Below are 16,206 nucleotides of genomic sequence, written 5' to 3' on the forward strand. Positions count from 1 at the left end.
AGCGTTTCCGCGACTGGGCTGTGCAGCCGCGAAAGCGGTCCCCAGCAACCGGAAGCCAGGGACCGCTTTCGCAGCTGCACAGCCCAGTCGCGAAAGTGCTCCCCGGCCTCCGCAAAGGCATCAGAGCGACTTCGCTCCGATGTCTTTGTGGAGGCCGGGGAGCACTTTCGCGACGCTCCCCAGCCTCCGGAAGGCATCGGAGCTGGGACTTCGCTCCGATGCCTTCCAGAGGCCGGGGAGCGTTTCCGCGACTGGGCTGTGCAGCCGCGAAAGCGGTCCCCGGCTTCCGGTAGCCGGGGACTGCTTTCGCGGCTGCACAGCCCAGTCGCGGAAACGCTCCCCGGCCTCCGGAAGGCATCGGAGCCGGGACTTCGCTCTGATGCCTTTGCGGAGGCCGGGGACCGCCTCCGCAAAGGCATCGGAGCGAAGTCCCAGCTCCGATGCCTTCCGGAGGCTGGGGCTTTGCTCCGATATCTTTGCGGAGGCCGGGGACCGCTTTCGCGGCTGCAGCCCAGTCGCGGAAACGCTCCCCAGCCTCCGCGAAGGCATCGGAGCAAAGCGGTTAATCCGTTCTAGGGGGTGTTTTTCCTCGTCTAGAACGGATTAATCAACTTCCCATTACTTTCAATGGGAAAGTTCACTTCGGTTTACGAACACTTCGGTTTATGAACAGACTTCTGGAACCAATTGTGTTCGTAAACCGAGGTTCCACTGTAATAAGATAATGGTTTTTTCAGATTTTTGACATGTACAGTTCTTTTAAATGAGCAAAGTTAGGATGAATCAATCACTTTTTATTCCCAAAACTCTTGGGTTGGGCTTTCAATAAAGCACATGTGCGAAAGATCTTCTGTTTTATTCTATGAGCAAGGCAAAACTTAGTCTTTACAATGGGAAATTCCTATACTGTATACAAATAGATTCCTGGATTCCTTGCTTTGAATTTTGCTCATGGTAACAGTTACAACTCAGAGAATCAATCCAATTTATTATGCTACAGATCTATATTTTTCCTATTGGTATTTCCTCTGGTGTATAAAACTGGCACACTGGTACACATAGTTTTCAATCAGCTATTCTGAAATACATAGTAGTGGCTTATGCTTCTGAACAAATATGAAAAGAAGATGGAAAATAAATTGGGAAGGAATAGTATATCCTTAAAAAAATGTTGAAAGAATAGAAACTGTAAATCAATCGGCATTTTCAAATAAATCTGTATATAATCAAGATGTAACATTTTATGCATCTGTCTCTCCCAACATTAATACTTATATGATTTCTTTATGCCATGACAAATGGAACTGTATTCAGGTTTGTGGCTTTCCTCTCACTCCAACCACCGAAAAGATAAAGGATCACAGGCAAAAACTGCAGGAGACTGCAGTTATTTGGACAAAATGTATTTCTTATCCAGGTTACTGAATCCACTAGAGAAAGTAGGGTCATTGTCCAGCATTTGACAATTATCATGTTCAAACATTCCAGTTTTAATGTTATTTTCACATCTATTTATGTGTGCAGAGACAAGTGGGGAGGAAGGTGTAGCATTTTAACTTGATGTTACATATCAGCTACACTGGTAATCTGTACATGCTTTGGATAACAAATTTTTAGAAACCACTGGTTTCCTTTATATAGAATGGATCACAAGTAATTGTAATCCTATGCTTCGGATTGGTCAAATACTTCAGGTGACCAACAGATCACTTATATTAATGCAATAGTACCATACAATCACAAATGCATCTTCCAAGAACTATACAAAGATTAATCCTCACAAAGGTGTTCCTAGGTAGACAAAACCTAGCACTCTCTTCAGGGCGTTCAATAGTTCTTTTACATTCTAACTTCTGAGGTACAATGCGAGATGAGGCAGGATCCACTCTTTTTCTAACACAACTTTCACTCTGCCTTATTTTCTGGGTTTCGTTCTGCTAGGGGCATCTTCATCAATAGACTCACCCCAATCAACAATGGCAGCTCTTTTCTGGGTGACTCACTACATAGCATTGCAGCTTAATTAATAGTTCTGCAGAATGACAATATAGTGACAATCTCTTTTGACAGATTCCCATACTGTACTCCACCCCAGTTGGCTCCTTTCAGTGTAGTAGGAAACTGGTTTTGGAAATCACTGAGGTAGATAACTCCTTCATTATTTCCCATACAACACACGTATCATTACAGTTGTGGAAGAGCTAGTTTGAAGTCGAAGGACTCTCTCTCAAGATGCCACATTAAATAGCATATACCAATTTATGAGTGGAAGGTTTTAGAATGTACTGATACCTAATCATGAGAAGTAATGGACTCTCCTTCCTTGGAGGTTTTTAAGCAAAGGTTGTATGGCCATCTGATCGAGGTGAGGTTCCTGCATTGCAGAGGATTGAACTAGATGACCCTCAAGGTCCTTTCCAACTCTACAATTCTGGGTTTCTATAATTCACTAATATAGTTCTGCAAAGGCTGGATTACAGGCTGCTGTAAATTTTATACGTTTTTCTAGTCTTTTTAAAATTAATTAAATGAAGTTAAATTAAATTACTATGAAGGAAGGGAAAGAAGTGATAATCCTGGTTCTTATATGAACTTTAGATATTGCAAGAAATTAGCAGTATCAAGAAGCAAATTGTGAAGACTATTATAAATTGAATTGCATTTTAATGCAACATAGATTGGTGTTTCTCACCTCCACCAGCATATTATAAATGCACAAATGCACAGTGAAGCATGATTCCCAACTATTAATTATGACAGATCAAATACACACAAACCCATCCTACCTTCGTGCAAAAGAAAAGTGGGCTGAGGCACTAGGAGAAAAATTTCTAGGGCTATCTTGAGGACTGCTCCCTGGTGAGAAACAGAAGAAAATAAGAAAATTATTTAAAGTGTCATACAATCATAGTAAGACTCAGTGAAAATCCTCAGAAACCTATTTTGCTCTGATTAACATTTGTTTGTATAGTACTTAATGTGTATCGTGCTTAATGACAAAGTTGGCCAAATAGTGTAACCTTCAAGTTCTATTCCAGCCATATACATTGGCTCGCCTGGTGCTGCCCTGACTGCTTTTGTTATGGAGTGGCATATAAAGTAAATAAATAAAATGTAATTATCTAAAATGTAAATAAAATGGAAGTCAGACTCTTAACTTCCATTCTACTTTCTATCTGTGGTTCTCTCAATATTTATTTGTTTGTTTGTTTGTTTGTTTGTTTGTTCATTGAATTTGTATACCACCCTTCATAAAAACATAATATATAACATAAAAATACAAGATAAGAACACAAAAGACATAACAAAAAACAAAAACAATTATTACAACATCTCAACCAAAATTAGTTCACCACAGTTACAGAAATATTTCTGTTTGGGGGAAAATATTAAGACTGAAACTCTTGCTTTAAAAAAAAGAAGTATATAAAATATGTATATATCTAAAAAAATTCCTTCAGTAGCACCTTAAAGACCAACAACTGGTCTTTAAGGTGCTACTGAAGGAATTTTTTTATTTTGTTTCGACTCAGACCAACACGGCTACCTATCTGTAACTATGTATATATCTGTTCTCAATATATCAGCATTTAAAGACATTTGCAATAAACACTGATATCCACAGTTTAAAAACATTTCCCTTGCCCCCCCTTTAAAAACCATTCTATATGCCAACAAGCAAACCATAAAAATTAGATGGAAAGTTATTCCCAGGACTGGTAAGACCAAGGCATGGGGAGGTGATCTTAAATGATATGAAGATGTGACTGCTCATTGTGAAGAGAACATTTTCTTTGGGGGCTTGTTACTTTCTCACATTAGACCACTCAACCTGCTGCTGAACACTGAGAAAGCTTGGCAGGCAGCTGTTGAGGGAAAGTTCACCACTATTTCAGCCTGCCTCTCAGCATGCATAATTAGAGCATGTGGTCCGTCTACAGGGGAAACGTAAAGGCGACACAAGCAAGAATGTTCTTTTTATGAGCAGTGGTGTCTGTCAAGAAATACATAATCATCTTTCTAGAGAAACACACAACCCACTAAGGTTTTGATAAGCACACAGTCCCATACGTATATAGAAACAAGATTACACTGTTCAAGGGAATAAAGTTGAGTTATTGCACACAAGGTTTGTATTTTTCTATTTGACAACATTATTTAGTTTTAAAGGTGTAGGTACTAAAGAGTAATGCACTCCAGATGCTTAAACAGTAATTAACCAGTGGTCATAATAAACACTAGAGTTCTACTAGAAAATTATTCAACTACTGTATAATTATTCTATTATAGTAATTCCTCAAGATTAATTTTGGTCATCAAAGCAAATCTCAGAGGTGTTCCAGGCTCCATTAACCAATTTGGTGTCGACACTCTGTGGTCCACCCTGAAGAGCTCCAAGGCTGATTACGCAATGAAGTGATGGAAGTAATAACGTTGGCCCTGCTCACTGCCCACATGGTTTTGTGCTCTAACACATATTTGGTTTTCTTCACAGCAGGGCATTTACCACCTGTGTTCTATATTGTCCAGCCAGTATACCAGGGGAAGAGAATGTGTTTCACATTCTCAGAGAGGACACCAAGGAGTAATTCTACTTATGGCCCTTTGCATCATGCCATTTCACAGCAAGATGAGAGCCTCAGGAGGATCACCAGAAAATCCCCCAGAATGGTCAGGAACCCATCAGAATCCATAAGTTTGGGGGTCTGACCATCCTAACTGGGGCCCCACCCCTGAAGGGAAAAGTTGGCAACATCAGCCCACACTTCACTAGAAAATCTTGTCTTGAACTCTTGGGACAAATAGATCTTAAGCAGAAATCTTATGAGGAAGATGCCTGGAAGAACATACATCCCTACAGCAGAAGATTTGCTTCTGCTGAATATATTGATTTTCTTTTAAAACTTTATTGCCTTTGCCAGTCACTAAACTCAGTATTTAGATGCAAAAGAGTTCACAGCATGTTGCACATCTGACTCACAGACAGCAAGAAAACCCAGAGACAATAGGAATAGGAATCATACTGCTGCCACGATTTAAGGCGTGGCATTTCAGAAAAGCAACTGGAGTCTCGTCTATGACCTTCATCACTCACAGCATTTCTCTCAGTACTCATCCACCTATCGGCAAGTCAATACCTGAGAGGCTTTCAAATGACAACCAGTGCCAGTTAATTCTCTGCCCATATGTGCACTGCTTCCTTATTACTCAAATCCTGCTGTTCTCAGGGATTTTGCTGGCTGTTTCAGCTTTCACACATTTCATTTGCTGTCGAGACTACTACTGACGTTTCTGGCCAGATAAAGTAAACCTGATTGGTAGGGTCAGGCATTATATAATTAACACTACAATCTCCAGGGAGAGTCAAACACTGAGAGCGAGTAATCAGTATTTCAAAATACTGTATTTAATGGCAATATATTAGGAGCTGTGTTGCACACACAGCTATTATGTGAATATGTTCAGAATGAAGAGCTTCAGAAATCCCGAAGAATTCTGCGAGAGCAACTATTGCACTGACTACAGAATATTGCTGCGCTTTAGTGCCTGGAACAAGTGTTTTGATACACGGACGGTACTAAGGGAGATTAATAATAACTGATCTTTTAGATTATACACAGGATCAGTTAGAAACCTTGTTGTTACCACTTGACAACTCTCTTTAATGCCTATCCACATTTATCATCATAGCCATAAAATATACTAGTAACTACTCAAATTTATTAGTTGTAGTAATCTGGCAAATTTTATAATTCAGGCAACTATCCAGGGAGCTATCGTCTCTGTTTTGACACCCTAGAATGTAACTATGCTGCAGATGGCAGAAAAATAATTTTCCATGAAACTGCCAGATGATTTATGTGGGGAAAGGTTTGAGAATAAGTTACTGAAAACCTGCAAGAGCTTGATTAAATGTAGGTGATCCCAGAAGATAAGAGCTCTCTCTACAGGAAAGTTTCCTATCTCTTAAATCTGATTATCTATCAGAACATGTACTTTCTGAAAGGAAAATGTTAATTTTTCACTAAGTGGCCTTGTGGCACTAGCAGGCAGGCTTGCTTTGAAGAAAACTTTCAATTCAATGTCTCCAAGCAAGCCCCTGGGAAAGAGTTTGGGAATATTTGAACCTACAGAAATGTTGATGGCTGTCAGTACAGTACGGCAATTTATTTGTATTACATATTTCAGCTGGTCTATTCTATATTATGTCTCCTAATGGGAAAAAAGCATAAAATCAGGACTGGAAAATGACAGTTCCCAAACTGTAAATATATTTCTGGTCTATAATTTTGTTGTATAGGCATTTTGATTTGGTAAACTTTAGTAAGATTTGCAGTGAAATAAGATGTGTATCTTTTTTTTTTTTTTTAACATAATTTTTATTGGTTTTTACAAATTACAAAAGATGGTACATACATAAACACCTTTTCCACCTTCTTCCCACCCCCCTCCATGGGTCCTCCCCTGCCACAGAAGTATCCCACGCAGGTGATCAGTCAGAAGTGGTCCATTTTATGATTGGGTTTCTGTCCTCCTCCCCCTCCCCTGCCCCCCAAGCCCCCCCCTGCCACCAGGGAGCTCCAGTGAACCAGGGCAGTACGCAGGAGTTCATCCATCCAACCATCTATTGTCATACCAAAAAAAAAAAGAAAATACAAAAAGAGAAAAAGAGAAAAAAGAGAAGAGGAAAAAAAAAGACAAAAAGGAAAAAAGACAAAAAAAAAAATTCATCATAATTGTTAAATTCATAATTGTTAAACCATATTTTGTGGGCTTCCCCACCCTCCCACCCTTCCCCGGTTTTCCTCCCTTATTTATCATCTTCAACAGTTTCATAGTTCATATTTTATAACATACACCTTTATATCTTATACCACTTTTAAACTATTATCATTTTCGCCTATTGTCCAATCACTGAGAAATCACACTCCCATTTTTTCTTCCCGTGCCTAATTTTTACCCCTCTATAGGCCTCCATATTTTCACCTTTTTCCAGAATCAATTCACTTTTTAAACCTATAACTATTCCCAAACTAACCTTATTCCCCCCGAGTACCTGCTCCACCCCTCCAATCCAGCAAGTTCCATAGTCAGCAGTCCAGTTATAGTCCTATTAACCCATCCTTACAATCACCACTTCACTTTCCCTTCACCCCACCCCCTGTTTGCAGTCTTTTGCCATCCAGGCCTCCATATCAGACCCCTGAGCTTCTTCTCTTCTCTGCTTAATTTTTCCTTCTTCCCTGTGGTCATTCTGGAGTTCCAGTAAATCCAGTCGTGCCCCCCTCGAAGGGGAGGCACTCCATCCAACTTTTTGTAGAGTAAAATCATCATTTTTTTCGTGATGGGCTTCATTTTGTGTTAAATCATCACAGTCGTCATCATTGTCATTCTCACATTCATCTTCTTCAGTTTCAAAAGCTTCATCTTCTAGGAAATCATATTCTGTCATCACAATCTGGAATTGTTGCTGTAACACTAGCCGTTGTGTCTCCTCTTGACATAGTTCTATTCTTGTTTCCCACATTAAGGTCAAAACAGTCCGCTGAAACTCAGGCGGGTACCTTTTTGTTGACATAGTTCAGTCCTGTCAAGGTCAAAACTTGTCACATGGGGTGGAATATGATCGCAGTCTATTTTCTCGACTCCATTTTAACAAGCTGGCTGCATTCTTAAAAATAAAGTTCGAACTCACATTTCAAAAGCATATAAACCAAAAAAAAATTCCCAAAAAGTCCAGAGATAAAGATAGAAATAAAATTTAACTATAAATCCTGGTCAGCTCACTGGGTTTTCTGGGCTGCCGGCTCCCGAGAAAAAGAAAGGTCTTTCTTAGTCTTAACTTCATTCTGCAGGGCAATCACAACAGTCTCTCTCCCCTTTTACCCTGCATTTAGGGGAGATTCTCTTTGATGCCTTTGAGGAATCCTTTTAAGTTAAAATCTTCTGTTTACGGCTTCGGGTTTCTGTTTACTGTCTCTTATGTTACCGTGGGGGGGGGTGGCTTCCTCTTTTCCCCTCTCTCCCAGGTCCAAATTGTTGCCTTAATTTACATTCCAAAGAATCCAAATTACTCACAGTCTATTCATTTGCTGAATGTTCTTTGAAGAATTGGCCACCTCCACTTCCCAGACTCGCAGCTTCGCACTCTCAGAGCAGCAATGTCAGCCTGTCCGCCGCGGTTCACCTCCTCGCTCTCGGGGGCTTAAACAAAGCCGATCCGGGGAGGAGAGAGCCCGCTTTTGGCGCCGCCAGGCAAAATCTGTCCCCAAAAAGCACGATTTGGGGCTTTTAAGGAGGTTTCGTTTCGCTGGAACGATTCCCTCCACCTCTGAAGCGCCGAGGTCCGCTCCGCTGTGCGGACCCCCGTCTGAGCAAGATGGCGTGGTCAACCGGAAGCCAATAAGATGTGTATCTTATCAAGTATTCATGTTTCATAGAAGTTCTGTCATAGTGCAATTGCTTTAAAAATTACAACCGTAATGTTATTTTCTTGTCTCCCCTTCTGTCCTCATGTTTTATGTTAATGCTTAAAGACTACATTCTTTGCTTAAATGTATTTATGTATGACACTGCTGTCTCTCGTTTCTTTCACTTGAATTGTGTGAACTGAGCATTTTATGTGCGTGAAGCTTTCAACCCAGAGCTGGAAAAACAGTTCCAATTTAGGAAGCAGTATCAATTATTTAGGCGCTAACTGTGAATGGAAATGAATATACTGGTATGTGATCAGATATTATGTGTGCGATCAGCTATGTAGAATCTTTTTTCCATACAATGCAAATTGAAAATAAATTAAAGCCAAAAGGTTTTTTTTTGTGAAAATGTCAGATCCACAACCTGATGATACCTTTATTCCCACCCCCATATGCTGGTGTTTTTTCCTGTGAAACACTGTAAGACTGAGGACCTAGAGGAAGATTCGTTTACTCATCAACCTGTCCATGCACAGCATTAATCTGCAAATAATTTTCAGTGTCTCTGCTATTTGAAATGAGGTGGGCAAGGACCAGAGGGGTGGCACCTTTTTAATGAAATTTGTCTGGTCTGAGCACCAAGCAAATAGCTTTTTACTTCCTCTAGACTTTGTTACCCAAGGAATTTTCTTGTGTTGCTGCTGCTGAAACTTACCATTAATGTGTTTAAACCAGCATTAAAAACTAAAATTTCAAACTTTCATTCTAGTCTGGTTCTACGGTACAGTGATCGTTGGATGTGCTAGGGTACCCCAATCCAGTCACGCTATAAAATCACAGACTACAAGATTTCTCTCTTAACTCTATGGAAACAGTGGAATTTACCTGCATGAGCTGAAAGTGGCGAATGGGGCCGGGGCATAGCTGGGGACTGTCCATTGCAGATCAAACTTTTTCGGTTACTTGTCCGGCAACTGTAGGAAGAGAAGAGAATACTTAAAGTACAAATGATTCAAATATTTAGCATCCCAACCCTCTATTGAACTCAGAATTACTATCTTGTGATAGGCATTCTGAATTCAGGGGAGGGGAGAAACCCTAGAATTACACCACACACTGAATGTTAAATGAGTTATATCCCATATATCAGCAGGAGAAAATGCATTACGGTTAATTATAACCACAATTTTAATGCAGTTATTATCCCCAAAGAAATCCACCTGCCACTATGACATTACACTATTAACACTGACATTTTATCTGATTCAGAACAACAGTCTTATTTATAATACATAAAAATGTCAGGAAAAAAATGACCATTTAGAACCACTATTTGATACATGGATCCTAATTCCATCCAGGGCAATAATCTATCTATCTTATGATATACTAATTAAAAATCTAATTATTGAAGCAAATTTCACATCTGCGTCTTTTTGTAAATAGACTAGGCACATCCTACAAAGATAAATGTGTTCTTTCACTCATACATTTTTCATTTCAAGCACTGTAAATCACTATTTTTCTCCATTACAGATAATTATGACATGAATGGCAAACACATACTAAAAAGCAGGACCTTTGCAGCTTTAAGTGAATTCATACTCTTGTAATTATAATCAAATACACCTAAGAATATCATCTTCCACCTTGAAATCACACATGTAAATTATTTCCCCATAGATAATGAAATTGTGAATGAGCAAAAATGTGTGCATCAAATATGTTAACATTTGGAATACAAATTATTCCATTACAACATCTAACATCTTCAGAATGAATATAGGAAACTGCCTTATACCAGGTCATACTATTTGTCAATCTAGCCTAATACTCTGACTGACAGTGTATCTCTGGGATATCAGGCACAGTTCTTTCCCATCATCTGCTACCTGATTCTTTTTAACTGACGATATTGGGAACTTTACCTGGGACAATCTGCAGTGAAAGTATATGTTCTGCCAGTGAGCTATGGTCTGCTTAAACTAAGGAAGGGTGAATGCATATATTTAATTCACACTGTAAGTCTTCAAACACATACATGCACACACGCAAGCAACAAAAATACAAATAGCTCACATTTCTATAGGCAAGGAAATAAAACACTGATCAAGTTCCTGAAGAAGGGAGGTATCCAGCTAAGTCATACTCAGAGTAAACCCATTGAAGTAAACAGACTTACAATAAATTCATCCTAACTTAAGTCAATTAATTTCAGTGGACCTACAAAGAGCATGACTTTGTTGGATTCCACTCAATCTGTTTTACAACCCCATGTAAGCAAAATCCATCCCTGAAGGCCAATAATATGATTTCAATGAGAGAAGCCATCTCCCAAATAAAAACCAAATAACACAAATAAAAACCAAACCGAAGTGGTAGATAGGGCTCAGAACATGAGTGTTCTACAGCAGTGGTGTTAGAACTTCGAATACGTTTCACAAGTTTCTAGTTCCTTAAAGAAACAGAAGTACCAGTATTTGTTAAGGAGCCATAGACTACTCAGTACTCCTAGACAAACATATACCTTCACATATATTTCCTGTAAACTACTTTCACCACTCCGGGATCCAATTTTAAACATTCAAATCACAGGTTTTGTTTGTTTTTGTTTTACAGTTCTATTAAATGAGGACTATTTATCACATTATCGTTTTGCTTTAAAACCACTGCTATATTCAGAACAGCTTATATTTAAATGTCAGATGTCTATTAAGGTGTCTCTTTAAAAAGAAAAGTATGGCATGTCTGTTTCTACATGTAAAAAGACATGCTCCCCTAATTATTTAATTGCCTATTAACTGTTAAAATCAACTTAGTGCTGGTGAGAAAGGTCACATTTGAAACTGAAAATTGTTACTAAGAAACCACTAGCAATTCTTATGCCCTCCAGAGAGCCAGTGTGGTGTATTGGTTAAGAGCGGTAGACTCGTAATCTGGGGAACCGGGTTCGTGTCTCCACTCCTCCACATGCAGCTGCTGGGTGACCTTGGGCTAGTCACACTTCTTTGAAGTCTCTCAGCCCCACCCACCTCACAGGGTGTCTGTTGTGGGTGAGGAAGGGAAAGGAGAATGTTAGCCGCTTTGAGACTCCTTCGGGTAGTGATAAAGTGGGATATCAAATCCAAACTCTTCTCTTCTTCTTCTTCTCCCCATTTCACCCTGTTTTAAATATAGGCTACAATCACTTTGATCACCATTTAGTGGCTATAGGGAAGGCTCAACTAGCTGGGTTTTTTTGCACATTGAATAAGAGGTCATCACAACTCGAACCACCAACAGCTGGGCAGCAGCCTTCTGTCAACCCCCTCATATTACATGAATATACTAAGGGAACAGATCAAACACATAAGGACCCATAAATCAATATTTACATACAATCATGTTGCACTGTGGTGCTACTAAGTGCAGCTTTCAAGATAAGGCAATCAGCAGCACAGATAATGGCCCTGTTAGGTATGCTACCATTAATGTTTCTTCTTCAGAGAGAGTCATTTACTATGAATACATGGGTAAATTACTGGCAATAAAGGTTAATTGCTAAAAAGAGCTGGCTGAATGGAATGTGCTGGCAGCAATTGCTTTTTATCACGCTTTTCACTTGAAATCTGACATCTGTTTTAATCATTTATAATAATTTCATTTTAACATCCTTAATTATTAATATTTACACTTGTAATGAAGATGGATATATGGGCTGTAAACTATTATGGCAGAACCTTTAACAGCATACACTGACTATTGTAATGTATCCCTTAATTTTGTTGTCATTGTAACGTGCTTGCTGGTTGAGCAGAAGATAAAGCTTTAAAAGAATATGGGTCTTTGTATTTGGAAAGCACAACAAATGAAGTGTTTTCTAAACCCATTTTAAATTCCAAATGTCATGTAGGAACACAATATAAAGTGATACAGGCAAGAATGAATGAGTAGAGGATGCAGGCTGCATGCTTTTTTACTATTAAAAATGTACAGCTAAACATCATCTCACAGAGGTAGGCTACCTCTGGCAAGATATGGTATGTGTCCACTTTGTTTATACTAGATAAGTTTACATTATATTCAACATGATGTGAAAGGTGATTCCAGAGTGCCAACTCTGTTTATTTCACAGCAGCCTAAGGTGCAGGAAATTCTATCCATCAGATCATCTGTTCAACATAGGCTATGAGAGCGACTAAGGACACAACAATTATTTTGGAACAAGGCCTCTATAAATGTATTGGCAAAAGTTATGCCAACATGTTTGCACCTTTTAAAACTATTTTACTTCAGCATCCTTATTAACATCAGACAAAAAGGCTTTTCATCTATAAAAACAATATTGAAGCCAATAGCAGTTAATGCTATTACTAGTTATAACAGATTACCTTAAGTACTACTACGGTAGGTAGTTAAAGCCATTTGCTTAGATCAAACCTAACTATGGTTACTTGTTATGAAAACACACCTTGGTGTACCTCAAAATCATGTGCTTCCCTTTGCCCTCTTCATATGCAAGGGGACTGAAACATTCTGGTTACAGGTAGGTAGCTGTGTTGGTCTGACATAGCCGAAACCAAATAAAAAAATTCCTTCCAGTAGCACCTTAGAGACCAACTAAGTTTGTCATTGGTATGAGCTTTCATGTGCATGCACACGAAAGAAGTGTGAAGAAGTGTGCATGCACATGAAAGCTCATACCAATGACAAACTTAGTTGGTCTCTAAGGTGCTACTGGAAGGAATTTTTTTATTTTGAAACATTCTGGTTTCACTTTTTCATAAAGCCTAATTTCCTCCTACACCAGGCACAGGCAAACTTGGCCCTCCAGCTGTTTTGGGACGACAACTCTCATCATCCCTAGCTAACAGGACCAGTGGTCAGGGATGATGGGAACTGTAGTCTCAAAACATCTGGAGGGTCAAGTTTACCTGTGCCTGTCCTACACCAAAACTCTAGGAACTTTGCTTTAGTCTAACATCTAGATAAACATCTGAAGAGCAAACCACATTTTGATAGCCTGTTTTACAAACACAAACAATATATACAATTCTAAAATTTAAATTGGAGAGAGGTGAAGACATACTTTGCCTGGGTGCAATTTGGTTTAGGACTGGCTCTGCTATTTGTCTCACATACCCCACAGCGCTCCCACTGTTGTCAATGAAAGCTTTTCACCCAGAGGCTAATAGAAAGGAGGGAGGGAATTTCATGAAGCTCCTGACTGTGAGAGAAGGGTTAACTCTTCCTTTTCCATGCCCTCTCATATATGCAAATACCCTACCTCCATATGGTGTGTTTTTTCTACATAACTATTGGGAGCAGGTGGCGCTGTGATCTAAACCACTGAGTCTCTTGAGCTTGCTGATCCGAAGGTTAGCAGTTCAAATCCCTGCGATGGGGTGAGCTCCCATTGCTCTGTCTCAGCTCCTGCCAGTTTGAAAGCACAACAGTGCAAGTAGATAAACAGGTAATGCCGCAGCGGGAAGGTAAACGGGGCATTTCTGTGTGCTCTCGTTTCCATCACGATGTTCCGTTGCGCCAGAAGCGGTTTAGTCATGCTGGCCACATGACCCAGAAAGCTGACTGTGGACAAACGTCGGCTCCCTCGGCCTGAAAGCAAGATGAGCGCCGCAACCCCAAAGTCGCCTTTGACTGGACTTAACCATCCAGGGGTCCTTTACCTTTACCTTTTACATAACTATGGCACTGTAATCAGAATGTTTGGCTAATAATGTTTTCATGAGCTGAGATCAAGGGCTCCGTATGTGCATGACAGCTTCTGAAGCCACCTCCTCCTACTGTAGCCCTTTGCTTGGCTACAACAGGTGAGATCCAAAGAAGGGCACATCCAAATGCTCAACAGTGCAGTTCACATTTTAGAAAAGCTTTTCATCATTTCTTATGGTTTTATAGATATAGCTATAGATATAGATATATATACACACACACATGAGTTTGGGGAAGGAGAAGTTGAGACCTTCTAACCCCTGGATCCAGCATGTCTTAAATTATAAGAAAGGCTAGCTTACTGATGAGGCATGGTAATTGCCTAGGAGATGGGCCATTAAGGGAAACAAAGGAAAGGAGCTCTGTGTGAGATGGCAAATGGGTAGGGCCCATCCCCCAGTGCACAGTTAGCTAGAAGGACAAAGCCAGAGTTTTAGAATTGAGTTTGCAGAGATGTGATCTACCATAGCAGCAAAGCTGGGGAACAAGAGAGACAGAGCAATGATTGATTTCCATTTGAATCCAATGCTGCTGCTATGGGGCAAACAAGACCCTTTCGGGTGTTCATGCTCTGAAACCCTCCATGATAGGCTCAGATTGTATGTATGTGTAAATAAACCATAGATCATAAAGACACCACAGTCTCATTTCCAAAAAGAAACACAAACTCCAGGTAAGCGCCTGGAACCCTTGGAGTCCCGCACCATTCAGAGATTAGGGTGGCATACAACAATATACAAATTGTAATTTCCATTTTGTATATTACCGCTCAGTTTTGCCAAAGGAACAGCCCAATACTAGGACAATAATGTTTCAATATATAATATAGTTTAGCTTACTTTTTTTATCTTTGGAGTCATGGATTTTGAAGTTACAATGTGATACATAAGGTAAAGCAAGGAAAGTTAGATTTTACAAAATTGTCTAGTTTAACTGTACTGTATAATAAATACTTGCCCATAAAATAGTTGCCATTTGTCCCCCTCTATATCCTTACACATGCACAATGTAGTAACATTATATAGGAAGTCAGACTATCAGCACAGTAAATTGTTCCTGAGCCCTGCCTTAGTCTGCATCGTATTTTTAGTTTATTATCCATGTAATGCAAATATACACAAGATGAAAAAACACATAAATGTTAAAATTTAACTCCAATGGGGCATGAATGTTTAGTACCATATTCTTGTTACGCAAGGATTTACAAAGCATGGTTGGTTTCATAACTACATTGCTACTTTCAGCAAACTTAATTTCACAGTACACAAATATTTTGCCTCGCCTCGGTCTTTAAGGGCAAAAAGTGAGCATTTTTTTTAAACAGCTTAAATTTATGCCAGAGCTTTGTTTTCAGTTCCAGGGCTATATCCAAAAATGTGAGAAGAAACATGTATCTTTGTATCTGCAGGGTGCATTTCACATGTTGAGGAGAAAAGCATTAATGCGTATTTTTGTGACATATCAAGTGGAAGTTTGTTTCAAAAGAAATAACTGACCATGCTGCTACTTGGGAACACAGGTTGACAGCTGAAATGTGCATGTTAAACTGATTCAGCCCATGAAGCTAACAGGGCAGAGCCCAGAGGACAGGCCCATGCAGGGCTTGTCTTAGGCCTGGGGGAAGAGTCTTGTCCACGAGACACAGCGCCTAATCTGATCTGACGCTACACGCTAGTACGCAGTAACACAGGTCCAGATTTTACTATTGAAGCCTTGCAATGTATGTGGACAGGCACAGCCATTTCGCCCATAAGTCCCCAGTTGGCTGGAAGGCCCGGGACATTCTCGGCATGACAGTGTTAAGTCTGGCAGGCCCCTGGCCCACACACACCCTGCCATATTAGCCTTCCAATGCCTAGGAAAAGTATACCCAGCTGCTCCCCACCCCAGCACGGCCCTGCCAGAGGGCATTTCTTCTTTTTCTGGGATCTTTTTTTGGGGGGAGGGGGGAGATAGATGTCCTTTCATCACCCTTGAAAGTTCTTACTGGACTATTCCTCTATGAGGCTCCCCAAGTCCCTTCAGTCTGTTTATTTCCCAGTTACTTCTCATCTGTTCTCTGCTTGCCTGCCAAACT

At 39.9% G+C, this 16,206-nt stretch overlaps 1 protein-coding gene across 12 annotated transcripts in view; it reads right to left on the reverse strand.

Moving 5' to 3' along the window:
- Positions 1–16,206, reverse strand: part of MAST4 (microtubule associated serine/threonine kinase family member 4) — a 216,539-nt gene that overhangs the window by 62,153 nt on the left and 138,180 nt on the right. For all 12 annotated transcript variants that reach the window (XM_035099909.2, XM_060280257.1, XM_035099907.2 and 9 more), the window contains 2 exons: positions 9,303–9,391; positions 2,787–2,856 (listed from right to left, as the gene is read on the reverse strand). In XM_035099909.2, the coding sequence (XP_034955800.2) occupies positions 2,787–2,856; positions 9,303–9,391 (159 nt within the window). The remainder of the gene's footprint in view (positions 1–2,786; positions 2,857–9,302; positions 9,392–16,206) is intronic.

Source organism: Zootoca vivipara, chromosome 11 (assembly GCF_963506605.1).
Source record: "Zootoca vivipara chromosome 11, rZooViv1.1, whole genome shotgun sequence".
Lineage (NCBI taxonomy): Eukaryota > Metazoa > Chordata > Lepidosauria > Squamata > Lacertidae > Zootoca > Zootoca vivipara.